General features: G+C 45.4%; 1 protein-coding gene across 35 annotated transcripts in view; it reads left to right on the forward strand.

Moving 5' to 3' along the window:
• Positions 1-15,620, forward strand: part of KCNMA1 (potassium calcium-activated channel subfamily M alpha 1) — a 717,583-nt gene that overhangs the window by 594,548 nt on the left and 107,415 nt on the right. For 4 of the 35 annotated variants that reach the window (XM_032839333.1, XM_032839342.1, XM_032839358.1 and 1 more), the window contains one exon: positions 3,358-3,531. The exons of the other annotated variants lie outside the window; for them this stretch is intronic. In XM_032839333.1, the coding sequence (XP_032695224.1) occupies positions 3,358-3,531 (174 nt within the window). The remainder of the gene's footprint in view (positions 1-3,357; positions 3,532-15,620) is intronic. 35 annotated transcript variants of the gene reach the window in all.

A 15,620-nucleotide genomic window follows, 5' to 3' on the forward strand; every position in this document is an offset into this window, starting at 1 on the left:
AAGTTGCTCTTTGAAACCTAACCTCGGGAGTTTTAAGTGGCACTCTGATATCTGAAATTAACCTTCTAACCTACATCAGCTCTTGCAAAGGAAACAGTCACGGAGAAATGGAAATAAAACACCAGTGATTGTGAATATCTGTGATTCGCTAAAACAAAACAGGAGGATTAGGAAGCCAGAGACAGTTGAAGGGGACAAGGGGTGGTATCTTCTAAGTCAGGAGAGCCACGACTTAATTTTGATAAAATTTTATTTTACAACTTGAAAGTGTAATTTTACACACAGTGTTCACATCCTATGGAACAGCTACTACCATGCAGGCAAATCCTCAAACGTGTGTAGTTCAAGTGCTTGTTGGTGACTCATTTAATGGCCTGGAGGAGGGCTCTTCCTGGCTGGGAGGTATATCCGTCAAGCCTGATGAATCACTCCACCAGAAGGGAGGTCAGATCGGCCTTACCTGTTAAGAGGGTGGGCCCAGAAGTGTATAGGTGAAGACATCTTGGGGGTGGGGGCTGTCGATGAAAATGGACTATTCCAGAAGTAGAGCGAGAGAGCCACCCTCCCAGTCGGTGGCACCTTGGTCTAGCCATTGTAATTCACAAAGGTTTGTCAACATGTGGGGCTCAATCATTTTTTAACTGTTTCTGTCTTGTCTTTGAGCCTCTCATTGGTCATTCTTGCTGGTTTTATTTTTTTGTGTGTGGTGGTGCTTGTTTGTCTTTTGAGATTTCTATTTTGTATTTGGTGTGAGTGTAAAAATGATCACTGGGGAGGAATGACGAGTAATAGCATGTTTGCTTTTTTATGCATATGCTGCTTTGGAATGTGACTGCTTATAATTAACATTTAATCTTCTTATAGCAAATGGTTTTTTGCTGCTTCGATTACCAGTTTCAGCTTGTTCCTGCATGCTAACAATATGAAATTTTAGAACAATGCATGGTCTCCAGAACAGCCAGCAATAACCGTTGCAAACAGTTCCTGAGAGGCCCTGGGTTGAAGTTGCGTTTCCTCCTGAAGCCCTTATCAAGTACGAGGTTTAAAATCACCCATTATGATGGGCTTACCTCTCACAGAATCGTTTCAAAGTTATTCCGCCTCATCCTCCCTCCCCTTGTCCTTAAAGACGGTATATATAGAAGAACTCTCTTTCCCTATAAATGTGTCAGATTCTATTATTGTATATGAACCCAAAATGGCAGTATGGAAATGAAAACCAGGGACTGTTGCTAATGAGAAGCATAGCATTTCAGAGTTTGATGGGCTTCTCTTCTGCTACAGCATTTGATTAAATTTTTTTCAAAACAATTTATTTATAGTGAAACAAAAAAATTATCTTTGTTTCCCACCTCTGTGTAAATGACAAATCAATATTTCCAGTAAAAGAACCAGCCCCCCAAATAAGCAAGCAGTCTACCAGTTGTCCATCGTATCTGGATGTGTGTAAAATAATTTTACTTTTGTGTCTTTAGCTGAAGACTTTTTCTTCTTTCTTGACTTGAACTCCTACTGTTTGGGGTGTCTGTGCATTCATGCTATGCCTTCTGAAGTCTTCCAATTCAAATGCTATAGTGGAACTTTTCTTTTCTTTCTTTCTTTCTTTTTTTTTTTTTTTCTTTTCTCTCTCTCTCCTTTTTTTTTTTTCGGTAAAAGCTCAGCTCAGCTCAGGAATGATGTACCACGCATGGAAGAGGGCTGGGGAGCATGATGGTGATTTGAACAACCAGTTCGCTAGGATGCTAAAAGAACATGTCACTAAAAATGGGAGCCAAGTTTACAGGAACGGATCTCTCATTCATCTCCCCCAGTGCCTGTTCTTCACAATCATAACGTTACCCCTGCTTGACAAATATACTGTATGGCAAGTCATAAAGGTCTTAGAACAGGACTTGACCCATTTGAGAGATTTAAACCCCTCTTCCTGGTGACTGTAACATTCAAAGAGGGCAAAACCACAAGCCGTATTTTAAAGTAAGAGTACAACCATTCTCCACAAAGAAAAAGAAAGAGGGGGAAAAAATGACTTTTAAAATGGAAGGTGTGGGCGCCAGGAGTAACACCTCTCCAGTTCAGGCTTACTCTTTGGCAATGATGCTTGAAATAAATAGAAGTTCTTCTCCCATCCTGTGAGAGAAGCAGGCTGGTTCATGCTAAGTGATGAGCAAACACGTTTGCCTGTTGTAGCATCAAAATGAGGCACAAAAAGCTCCTCGGACTGAAATATAAATTGGCTTGAAGGATAAGGGTGAAGTGTCTTGAGAACCGCTACAGTGATGTCCAGCAGGGTTTGGGGGTCAGCATGCAAGCTGGATCCCCAGGCAGGCCAGAACCTATGATAGCAGCTTTCGAAGAGCTATTAAATGCTACCTGCAAATATAAGTTAAGATATTTGACATGGGACCTAATCTCTGACTTCATGTTTTATAATCGCTAATCTATTTCAGCCAGTATTTTCTGTATAAGAAAAAATTATGATTAACCGAGAGCCCGATGGCTTTCTGAATGTTCAGTGGGTGAGGAGAGAAAAGCAGATGCGATTTTCCGATTCTCCCAGCTTTAAGCAGAAAATACACCCATGAGTAGCTAAATGCATTCCAATAGACCAACATCTCATATGCTTTTGGTGATTTCTTATTTGTGAACTGCCTTTAATGTCAAATACGCAGCGTTAGCCTTGAGTAGCTGCATTTCTTATATGGACAGATTTGGATATTTGTTCTGTCAAGAGTAAATTTAAATTCCTGTAGGCATCATGTAAACTCACTCTGGGGAAGTTCAGCAGAGGCATCCTCAGATTCCATATTAACATGTAATCGTTTCACATCTAATTTGATGAAAGCTTGTCCTAGGCTCTGCCTAATGCCCAGAAATGGATGGAAATTAGAAAGCCTGCATATTAGATATTTTGCATCTTGCAAAAACCATTTATTGTACCAAATAAGCAATTAATTGATTGGCTGTGTGTAGATTTTGACCTCCTGTATTAATTGCGCCAGGGGAAAAATGTTGGTTACATTTTTGCTGTCTCTAACATGCTCTTCTTCTCATCCAAGAACCGGATTGTAATCAGCCATGCCTGCTTCCTGTAGTCACCCACTTTACCTAGGGGAGAAAAATGATACACAACAGCCTTGGGGGGATGGTAAAGGCAATTTATATTTTCGCTACTTTTTTTGATGTACAACCAAACTGTTACCAGCAGTCACTCTGCATTTTTTTTTTCTGGGTCAAGACTGTTAATGTGAACTAAGACCTGTGTTAAATCCCTTTAGCTCCCTTCTAGCTGCCTTGCTGTGTGTGACCTTGCCATTAACTACCGCTCTTCCTCTCCTCCATCCAACCACATGGTGATAGCCAAGATGTCCATCTACAAGAGAATGAGACGGGCATGTTGTTTTGATTGCGGACGCTCTGAGCGTGACTGCTCATGCATGTCAGGCCGTGTGCGTGCTAACATGGACACCCTTGAGAGAACCTTCCCACTTTCTTCTGTCTCTGTTAATGATTGCTCCACCAGTTTCCGTGCCTGTAAGTTGGACCCCGACACACGGAGTTCCGTGTCTGTGCTGTCTGTGGTATCATCCCCGTCTTGTGTTGTGTGCCCTGTGGTTCTTGTGCGTCCGTCCGGCTGATGTTTTCTTCCCAGTGTGACCTTGTATGTGGTGATGGATAGGTCGTCCTGCCAGGGAAGGCCTCCCTTCCTGTTCTGTTAACTCATTGCGTTTCTGGTAATGGCGTGCAGGCTGGTGATAGTAGAGTCTAGTGGTAGTCCCCCTCTTTAAATAAATATAAATGGAAATTAATGTGACAGCAAATCAAATACTCTATTAACACAAAGATGCATGGAAATGCGTATCTTAATATCTGGGTCAAAGCTATACATTGGCTTGGGTCGCAGGGAGGAAGGAGAGGGAACAAGTAGAACAAGCCAAGTCTACCATAAAATTGCTTTTAGTGAGCTTAGATCGTTTCTAAAATACAACTGGGTTAAGATGAATGTGGATTTCTTTCTTCTTTTATTTTTTTAAACCTTGTCTTTTTAACCTGTATCTCATTCCTCCAGTGCCAGATTGTGTCCTATGTTCTGGAAAAGCGTGTTCGAAATCTGTAAGCCTATATTGACTGGTGCAGTCCAGGGCTTCCTCAGAAAGCTGATTAATTCGAAGGATCATTATTTCTCCCAGAACAGAATCTTGCACTTAAACTAAGGTCTCCTGTAGCAATTGTGAATTCAAATAACCAACAAAAACTATAAGCCACGAACTGCCATGATTTCCCCGAGTCCACTGCACAGCACCTTGAGGGCAGTCTTCTTGGTCACCCACAAGGTCAGGGATGGTAAAGAACCGGTCAAGGTCTGGCAGCTGGCAGCCGGCAGCCGGCAACGCTGACATGCAGCAGATTCCTGAGGCCTTCCTTGTCCTTGTCCACAGTGTGGACTTTGTGGTATTTTACTGATGGCTCCTGGGTGATGTTACAGAAAGCTCTAGCACGCACACTGAGGGGCTGGGTTGCGGGTCCTCCACTAAGGGCAGAAGAGGCTGTGTTTCCACGTGAAGACTTGGATGTCTTCAAGTGTGGGTCTCACCTTATTTTCGCATTTTCGGTAGCACGAGAGACAAAAGGCAGTCCTTTTTTCTGTGCTTCACCCCTTCCTCTTGAAAGCACCTGCCACACTGGCTGGTGACCATATTGCCACCTGGTCTCTCTCCTTCTCAGTGCCCAGGGCTGGATGAACTAAACTTTCACCAGAGGGAGTTAATGCACACTGGCAGCGAGGGGGTGGGGGAACGGGAAGAGCAATTCGCTCTTGTGCGTTTATTCCTGCGAAGAACTTGCTGATTGACCTGTGCTGGTGTGGAAGGCAGTGCCAGCATGGGGTGCCTGTGGGACAGTGACCCGTCGAGGCTCCCAGGGCCGAGGGAGTCCTGACATCCTTGTATATGGTAGAGTGGTATGCCAGGCCACGTGCTGGTGTTTGAACCTGCTGTTCAGGTCTGAGGCAAAATCTGTGCATCTAACTATTTTCAAGTCACTCGGAAAAGTTATATCTAGGACCAGAGAATCATCTTTTCTTCCTCAAAATTCACTGTCCTTCCAGAACAGTGCCAAGAAACAGGATTCATTTTTAAAAGAGGTTGTGTCAAGAGGGATTTTGGACTGTCCCAGGCACATTTGCCTAAAATTCTAGGAAGAAAGTTCCTTTCAAATCTTTGGTACTGATGCCCCAGTATAAACCTTTACCCTTTTATTCTCATCGTGAGAATTCTTGCTAGTTCCTATGATGATGCAAGGTGAGATCAGTTGCCACCACACAAGGAATTTGTTTGTCTAAGATGTATGTCAAGACACTAGGTTCAAGATTGGAGGTGGGGGGGGGTGGTGAGGAGAGCAAAGTGGTGAGCTCTGGTGGTACAGATTGACCACCTCTTTGACTGATGGCAGTGAACGTAACCACCAGCCACAAGGGTTACCCATTTGCCTAAGGCACAACTTCTTCTGTTATCAGATAACCGCTACGCTCTAAAACCTTGGCCAGGGATTCAGGGGAGAAAAGGAAGGAGCCATTCGGGCTGTATGTGGTCGTGTCTTGGCAAGAGCCACCCATACCAATCACAGTAACATGTGTGTCCCCTGTGTGAGGCCCGTGATACCCAGCGTGTGTAATTTCATTTCATCCAGGAGAAACCATAATTGGAGGGAATTCTCAACTCTGCAATTTAATCCAAGCATTGATGGAGGCCAAGAGAAGAGAAATTTAGGGTGGGATTGTCCCATCCTCTTGGAAATACCCTGTGCATGAGACTGTTGTCTTTCCCTACCCTCCCAAATCAGCCCCACCATGGAAAGCATGGAGCTCTGGGCTCTATGTGGAAGGCTTAACTGGTACTGACAGCTTGGGGGTGGGGGGGGGTTACCTCCTGTTTCATCAGCCTCCCCGCTATCCTCACGTCATCAAACAAAAGCAGATTTACTCCACCCCTATGTGAGTACTCTCACCTTTGACCATTAATAATAAGTTAGAAAAAAATCCATTCCAATTTGAGCCCCTTCACGCACCCACGTAAAGCCTTCTTCTCCAATTAAAAAATGTCTATCCCTATGCAGAATTCCACTGGCAGAACTCCAATAGCAATCCCTGGGCTCTCCTTGCTGGTGGTGGGGTTGGGTGGTGCCCATTTGACGGAGCTGGTTGACTCAAAGAGCAGTGGTGAGAGTGGGCTTTTCATTAAATATGAGCAGATGTGAAATGTAGAGGGTTTGACAATTAGAAATGGCAGGAGAAGGGCCCTTGAATCAAAGTGAGGTCAGATGGGCGGGTCAGATTACTTCTCTTACATTCTTTAGTTGTTCTGAAAATCATTTTGAATTAGTGTCAGCAGAACCATGATGGGTTTTGCCCTTTGTCTTTTATGCTAGGGCCGTATTGTTTCCCAAGACACTCATTAAAGGTCATTATATCATTATGGAGCTTGCTTTGGTCGCTGTTTCCCAGTTGAGCCAGTGTGCTTTGGAGACTGCCTAATTCATTTCTCTCTTGCCTTTAGTCTCCCTCCTTGCTTTTTTTTTTTTTTCTCATAAGGAGAAAGATTTCCGTTTCCAAGGGACATTAAATTGAAACACAAAGTCCCATTATGTGTTTTCTGAAGTGGGAAGAAAAGTAGCCAGTTCCCAGAGGAGTAGTAAATATATTAAAAGTGTTCACACAGTTTTAAAGATCTGCCTTCTAGCAGCAGGGCCCGCCTGCTCAGGGCACCTCTCCTCGGAGGTGTGGCCCGTTACCGAAGATGGGTCGGGCTAAGTCACGTTCTGTTCTGACAGTTGTTTTCTTTTGGACTCAAGAGTTTTAAGGTCAGAGTGTACAGGCAGAAAGCTCTTGAGGGAAGAAGAACCCCTTCACAGAAGACTTAAAAAAAAAAAAAAAGAAAAGAAACAGTGTCAGAAAAGTAAAGCCCATAGTGACCAGTGAGGATTCATCAAAGACTATGTTTTTGGCAAGACTGAATCATTCCATACGGTAGAGGCTGGAGTTTGTGCACACGACTTCATTTTCCCATCATCCTGGTTTTGTTTCTACTCCAGACGATCCTGGGCAGGAGTACCGACTCTTCGAAAAGACACCAAGACGATATGGGCCCAGACGTTTTATGAGTAGCCACGTTCTAGGACCATATTTTTTTAAAAAATGATGTTCAGCCACATACACACGTAAATAATACAGATGTAGGTTCTAATCAGTTCCATTTTGCCTCCAGAGAATTTTATAGAATTGTGCTTCTTCTCTATTCAGAATTTTTTTGTGCTGTTTCAGTCTTGCCTGATATCTGATCACTCAGTCTAATAGAAAGGGACAGTGAAAGTTTGAAGCAGCGACAACATAGGACCCTATTGATTCAGACCTGCCAAACCCGTGTGACGTGACGCTGGCCGCAAACCGTCAGCAGCCCTGGCATGAACAAATTAATCATGTTCTGGAAGAGAAACAGATCTTTAGACTTACCCTTGGAAATAGTTTTAGCTCAAGTACACGTGCGATCACTCACACTAACCTTTCAATTTACTAATAGTTTAAACCTGCACAATTACACACACCCTTTTGCAAACTACTGTGGCTAATTTTAAATGGCGCGTGACTTTTATTTCGGGTATAAATCTAATACAAGGAGGCATTCAACTCTGATGGTTAAGTTGAGAGGAGCAGTCCAATACCATTAGGTTGAAGGGACGCATACTGAAATCAGTTTCGTGTAATCTTGAGTCTTGTCAGATAATAAACAAAAATCAGCTTATCCCAAGTAGCCTCTGGTTTGTACGGGCAGAGAATTAACATTGTCAATAGAACTAAAGTCACTCGAGTGAACTAATGGCATTTTGAAGTACATAATATCAGATACGAGGTCGAGGGGTGGAAATAGCTCTAGGAAAATGTCTACAGCAGGACACACCCTATACTGACAGTCTCCACTGCCTATTCAAGAGGGATTTGAGTTAATAAGCTGTATTTAAACATCAACAGCCTATCATTATCTGATTCCTCTTACGTGTAGTTTTGGGTGACTTCCTGAAGTCTCCCCCCGCCCCGCCCCCCGCCGACCAGCATTGTATTTGTTTACTTCTGGGCCCTGAAACCAAAGACTCTTCCCACCACGAACATAGTGATAGAAAGATAGAAAAAGGAGAACGTAAGGAAACTCCACTGAAATCGATGTAATCATAGTTTCCCATGCATTCGGTAAACCCATTCCTTCATTCTGGGTCTGCAGTTTTTCCCGTTTTTCTTGCACATGCTGGTTACGACCTGTCTCTCTGTGTCTTCCTCCCTCTCCTTCTCTCCTTTCCTCCTTCCACGCCAGCAAATACTCAAACAGCCTTCAGATTCCACTCCGGCTCTTCACGAGCCCTGTCTGGCCTTCCCTGAGTTGGCCATGCGCACCTCATTGAAGGATCTGACAACGGGAAGGCAAATAGGGCCAGACAGCCATGTAATCATTCTGAGAGACCAACGATGGACCTGGAAGGGCATCTTGGGGCAATTTTGTTGGTAGCAGGCAGGGTTACAGAAGCCAATGCCTCTCACCCGATTTGTGGGAGGCACATTTAGCAAGGGTTGACTGGAAAGATGACTTCCATGTGCTCAGACAGTGGTCAGCTCGTTAAATCAGCATTGTAAGGCCAAAATCATGTGTGGCAAAATCTTCAAAAAGAATCCCCTTGAAATGCCCATCTCCAAAGGTTTTCTCTCATAATAAATAGTGGTTTTCTTCAGCTGAGGTGATGTAGCTGACTTATACTTGGGGACCTCGTTGTGTTCCGATCCCCCTCCTCCCCCCGGCAAAAAAGTATTTTTGAATTGTTTACGGTAAATATGCTATATGAAGATCCATCTCATTTAGATGAAGAGGCACCACCTGGGTGAAAGGCAGCCAACTTTTCAAAAGAAATCCCTTCAAAGAGAGGAGACAAGAAGTAGAAAGGTCAGAAGGAGGAAAGACGGAAGGGTCCCTCGCGTGTGCCTCTGTCACGTGGACATCTCCCTTCCCAGGAGTATGACACTTTAATAAGTGACTCGGCTCTTCAAGGACAAACCAGAAAAGACGTCAGCATGCCACAAGTAGGCTGAGCCGAGGTCCTTCTACAAGGTGACATGGAAATTATGTTTGCATTTTTGCTCTGGACAGTGGCTGGTTGTCACGATACCCAGACTGACAGCTCCTACCACTGGGCAGCAGATTCCCCATCTTACCTCCATGGTGGAGGACGGATGTGGCCAGTTAGCTCTCCATCTCCCCCCTTCCTCTGCTATCTCTGGCGACAGATGCCAGGGCCAGTCCGCCTTTCACTTGAGCTCTCTTGTCAAGGCGCTGCCTTGAGCCCAAATCCTGACCTTTACCGTATGAAATAAAGTACTGATGAACAAGCAGAGGTTTGAATTAGAGCAGGCTTGGAGCAAATGTCAAGTCCATCTCTGCCTCCCTCCTCCACCTGCACCAGGAGCCTGGATTAGACCCAGTCTGGAGTTTGCAGTGCCTTAGGCTTTATGGGTCTGGGGAGACATAACTTATTAACAAAGAGTTATTAAATTTTTATCAATTTTACAACACAATGTAAATGCCTCCTATGAATCTACATTGTATTCATTATCATTTAAAACGTTAATTAAGTCAAAGTTGCATTTAATTTCTCTCTAAATGGGCCTCTGGGAAGAGGCTTTTAGAAACATCTGTGGGAGCGTGTGGCTCGTGGAGATGGAATCCCCCAGCCGGTGTTCAGGGTAGCCCCCCGAGTTGATTGCCACCACGTGTCTGTGGTTAATTTGTTGTGATGTGATTGGGCATCATCTCAAATTAGTATCAGCCCAATAATGGTGTAAAGTCCCTCGCGAGAGTCTTGTGGGGCGAGGCAGCATGGGCTCCCCAGCGTCCTGCCTTCAAGTCCCATCCAGATGGAAATGAGTGCTTGATGCGCAGGTCCCCCCGGTCTCGTTCATGCGGGGGGATCCTCCCTCCTCGGATGGTGCCCATTGCTTCCCTCCTCTGAGATGGGATGCTTCCTTCCTCTGAGATGGACGTCTGTCATCCAGGCCGACAAATTCAGGACAGTTGCCAGCATGCTCAGAGGAGGGAGCTTCGAGTTTGGGATCTTTGACTCTTATTTAAGCCCAGAAGTGAGGAGCCTAATGGGAGCCCTTTTCAGAAGGGGCCGGATGTGGAACTTATGAACACATCAGAGGCAGAGGTGAGGAGGGAAGGGTGACGCTCGCAAAGATTTGCTAAGAAATCCCTTTCCCTTTTTGCGGAGCGGTGGGTGTTTTTGTCTTATCTGAGTAAAGGGCTCATTCTCCAGGCGGGTCTGCTATTATACCGGCCCTCCGTCCCGCAGAACCCGAGGCTGCTTAACGTGGTGCTTTTAAGTGGCCAGTGCTTAACTTCGATTCCCATGCGGACTAGACTTGGGGTAGTGTCTGCTCTTACTGTGCGCGCAAGGCGTTCTGCCAACACAGCAAGGGGGTGCGCGCGCGCGCACGCGCCTGTATACGTGGGTTTATGTCAGATTTAACACCTAGCATTTTCCGCATTGCAGACACGATGTCCTTTACAAATACGAATTTAATCCTCATTTTGAGTAGGAACAGTTCCTTGCGGTTGAGGCAGCTGTAAACAGCAGCACCTGTAAACCGTGCCATTTACAGATGAGACAACTAAGGCTCGGAGAGGGTTCGATAACTTGCCTGGGGTCCTGCCGAAGTCGGCAGCTGGGGCTGGGATTCCAGAACATGGGGGATAGTGCCATGGGCTATGGAGCTAGTTGAGTTACTCAGATCCTTGCAAGGTGGAACCGCTTGGTCCCTCCCCCTGTTTGGCTGGAGCCTAAGACCTGTTTGCAGGGAGGGGAGCCCCGAAGGGGTTTTGTTCTTCATCTATAGTATGACAGAATGCATTCGAGGTGTTTGGTCAGGAAAGGGACCAGAGACGCTTTGTTTTAGGAGGTCTTCTGGGGCAGCTGTGGAAGAAGGGGACGGCCTGGTGAGGCTGCTGGGAGACACCCCCCTCCCCCCCCTTCTGCAGAAGACCTGCAGAGGAGAGGCTGTGGTGGGAGGAGGCAGAGGAATCTGCTCTGAGAAGTCCGGGGAAGGAAGGCGTGAGCTACAGCCACCAGGACTCTGCCGAGGAAGCACATTACCCACATACAGATCCGAGAATTTCAAATCTTTTTAAAGAAAGTTTTAATTAATGGCTCTGAAGCAGTTGAGTTGCATTAGTTCAATTTCTTGAGCTTAATTCTCCCCAGCTGACCCAGCCGCCGCCGTCATTCCTGTTTGTGCTCGGTGGGGTTTTCTTCGATTAGAGGGAAAGTTAAAGCCTCCCCTGGGACTGCAGACCTACCAGGCTGCTTCCATTATTCCCAGTCTTGGGGTCTCCTCCAACTATTTTCTTTTTCTAACCCCCATTTCTTCTTCCTCCCTCGCCATCCTCCCCATTTCCAATAAGACTCACGTCTTGAGTGTGTTGACGGGGACAGAGGCAGGCAGGTCCCAGCTGGGGCCATGAATGCTGTTGGCCCCGGCTGGGCTGCAGAAACTCGTGGGTGCCACCGGCGGGGACAGGGGACCAGCCCCGAGGTTCTTGGCTCAAGCTGCATGTGGTAGCTTCAGCTGTCTCATGAAAATTATTTTTCAAATCCCTGTGTCTGGCAAGGAGACCTTTCTCCTCCTGTCTTTCTCAGGGAGAAAGCATGTCTCCTTACATTGATGGAGGAAAAAAAATAATGAAGTACTTCACATCCCATTCACTGAAAACCCACTGTAGTTTCCAACCACTTATCCTACTCCAGTGGAAATACAAAACACATTTCCTGTGAAGTACTGCCACACAAAGGCTGAGGGGGTCACGTGGCACGTCTAAGTACCACGGCACAATATTTTCTTCCTTTTTATTTCTCTGTGCACCAGACCGTGGTGTTCATTGTGACTGTACATTGGCCGTTTGTGGCTATAGGATTTGTACACACCATAGACCCCAAAGGGTCATTAAAATGGCATAGAAAAGCACTAGTGTCCTGGGCTCCCGGACAGTGCTGGGGCACGTGTGCCGAGAATGCCAACTTCTGGAAGTGGAATGAGGCGGGATGCGCCCACCCACTTGGCTGTGTGTCGTTTCTCCTCTTTCGGGGGCTTTCTCCCGTACCAGTATGTTGAATTTCGTAGATAATCAGGGAATCTTCTGTCCCCACATTTCCTTATAAGGTTTCTGGTTCCCCAGCCAGCCATTTGCCCAAGAGGAAACTATTTGTGCAGAAACAAGTCTGCCATTGTCCTACCCACCCGTTTAAAATCCCAGAGACTTTTAAAGACACCTTTTTGTAAGTAGCTAGACGGTACCCGGTTTGGAGGGAGATTCTAGACATGCTATTCTAGATAAGCTATTCTAGACATAGCTTCTGGGGAGACCTTCTGAAGTCCAGCTCAGACAAACAGGGGGAAGAGTCTGGAGACTCCAAGGCATTTCTTCTCAGGAGCGTTTCACCTGGTCACCCACAGAAGGCGCTGTCCTCCCACAAACAAGGGTAACAGCAACAGAAACTCCCTTGACTTCTCCCTTGACCAACTACAACCAAATTTTCCTAGAGAATACCCTGTGCAAACTCGAAGTGGAAGCTTCTGGAGCAGATCTACGTTAGGGCTGGTCCGTTGCACTGAGAGACTTTGAAGTGAAGTGAGAAGGACTGCTTCCTGGAGTTGGAGCCACACAAGATGCACCCGCAGTGCATAGGAGGGCATCTGTAGACCAGAGTGTGGGCCCTCTTTGGGGAGTGCAGCTGACTGCTTGCATTAAAGTGATCTTCACTTTGGCCAATGGCAGCTTTCTGGGCTGGCGCCTGTTGGATTGCACTCAGCCAAGGAAGGACACAGGGGCTGCCTTCCTTCCCTCCAAGGTCAGAAATGGAGCATGCTGGCATCCTTGGCTGGGCTTCGTGTGTTGGCAAGAATGCCTGAGTAGGAAATGGGCTGAAGGATTCCAGTTCAGTAAATATTTGATGAGTGAAAGAATGAATAAATGAAGGGATTCTCAACCCATCAGTTGAAAGAATAGATGGTGTGCCAGAAACAGGACTGCCCAGATCTGTGAAGTTTTCTAAAACTCTCCGAACAACTTATAACAATGTGTACACACACCCGTGCGTGCATATATATGTATATAGGTATCATATATATACATGTATCATATATATATGATACAAGAAGAATAATGGGAAATGTAGCTAGAAAATCAAGGGCATAACTGATGGCTCTTGAAAATTATCAACTAGCAGGTACAATCCATATTCTTTGTGAAAGTTAAATATTGGGAAAGAAGATCTAGAAGCAATTAAATCTGATCCATATTTAAAAAGATCTAGACAGAGTTAAATCACTGTAGGCAAAATCCTACCGAAGTATCAGATGAGGAGAGAAAGGGTTGCTACCGCGTGAAGGATACATATGTATGTAGGGCATTTGTCCTAGAAAACCAAGGACTTGTGACATTTGCCTTTAATAAGCCTGATCGTTTTCCTGTGAATGAGGACAGCACAAAAATACTAGGGCATCGGGTAGGGACAGTATGAGGAGAGGTCCCGGTTTGGAGAGAGCTGTGACCATTTGTGCATGGCCATGTCAGCCCGCCCAGCTGTGGAGAAAGACTGCAGGGCACTCAGGACTATGGGCATCACCGACTCTCAGGTCTAATCCAACAGCGCTCAGGTGGTAATTCTTCCCACTTCCAGGTGTCCACAGGCTGAGTGTGTCTCATGGTGATTTCTTACTGAGTGTCATCATTCTGTTTATTCTGCTAGAGACAAGGAGGGGACAGAGAGCTTTCCAGATTGCTCACAGAGCTCTCAGGATGCACCAAGCATTCATTCTCTTAGCTTTGAGGGGCTTTGAATTGCTCTCTTCATTTTGTCAAGGTGGATCTGGTCATTTCTTCAGTGCAGATGAGTAAATTTCCACACACAGCCTGTAACAAGTCCAACTCGGAGAACACATCCAGCAAGGATGCCTTCAAAGCCAGAGCCCTAAACAGGTGTTACTGGAAAAGGAGGTTTGATGACCTGCAGAGAAGAAAGACCCTGTGAAAAAGACCAAATGGAACTTGCGAGGCATGCGGACAGGGTAGAGAAAGGAGCTCGGGTCTTGTGGCCTGGAGGTCTTGAGAGATGGATGGGACCTCTGCAAGGGACTAGTTGCTGGAGGGGCCAGTCCTTCACAGATTTCTTCAGTGAAGATGAAGCTGACTATCCAATAGGCAGACATCTCCTGTCTTTTCTAAGCTATCTGGTTGGGAATTCCCAAGCCATTCATCTCACTGTGCAGTGAGCTAAGTGATTCTCCTTGGCAATTAAAGCCTGGAATTCTAGGGAACCTCAAAGTCGGGAAGGAGAGGGAAGCAGGAGGATTTGTATGTTTTCTGGGGACTCTCTGGAAATCATTCCTGGAGCAGTCATGTTTTGATATGTTCACCAAATGGATGCTCAGGGCGTGCCAATTGCTATAATAAGACTAATGGCTTGCACATGTAGGAGTCTTTATTATTCTCATCTCATCTAAGCAAACAATAACCCTTACTACTGTGGGACTTTGGTCAGGTTTCTGAACGTTTCTATCCCTTAGTTTCCCCATCTGTAAAATGGAGGTAATAAGGGGACCTATCTCATAGAGCATCTTTGACTTTGATCTCATCATTCCTCATCTTACTGAAACTGCCTCCCTACCATGGACCTGGACAGTGCATTCTTGGAAGATGGAAGGAATGCTGGAAAGCAAACAAGAGGGGAACAGATGGTGGGGAGAGATGACATTTCTTTCCTTTCAAATTCTATCGGAATTTCTTTTATTGATGATGATCTTGATCTCAACCCATCTTTGAGGTCTGGTTGGTGTTGAGACGTCACCTCATCATATTTCCTAAATTGCTTTATAAATAGTCGGGCTCTGCTTCTTGTTGATTTTCTCTCTAGTGAGATTAGTGTGAGAATTGGGGCCAAATGGGGCCCAAATCCTTTACCCATGCTCTGCCTTCCTCCTAAGCTCTGGAATGTTATCAGCATGGTAGTTTTGCTTGAGATCAAATCAGGGCACCATAGGAACCGTCATTTTTCATTTGCTGGAGCCCTTTGATCCCATGTGGGGTTTATTTGTTTCAAGTGAAAAATACGGCCCCTATTGTATACATCTATCCTGTAGAGTACTTTTTTATTTTGTTTATTTTATTATTTTTATTATTTTTTGTTAGAGATCAAATCAGAGTTGTAAGTTGTGTGGTCATTAGTTATCACCACCAGATTTCAAAGCCTACACTGTGTCTGTTCTTACAAAATCGCCGGTCTTCGCTGCTACGTAACGATCACTGGCAAGGAAGCTACATACAATATGCCTTTTGTGGGTGCTTGGGTGTTAATTTATATCACAGTTTCCTTTGCAGATATAATCAGAGTCACCTATCACATTCCTGTTTCTTCCTTTTATTGTGTTCCTTTGCTATCGCGTTTGTGTGATCTTTTTCTGAAAAATGACAGGTAGTGTTTCTCCACTCACTGTATCAGTGACTTATACTCTACATGACTTCTCTATTGCCATT

The sequence above is a fragment of the Lontra canadensis genome, unplaced genomic scaffold, assembly GCF_010015895.1.
Source record: "Lontra canadensis isolate GAN:19392208 unplaced genomic scaffold, GSC_riverotter_1.0 scaffold3, whole genome shotgun sequence".
Lineage (NCBI taxonomy): Eukaryota > Metazoa > Chordata > Mammalia > Carnivora > Mustelidae > Lontra > Lontra canadensis.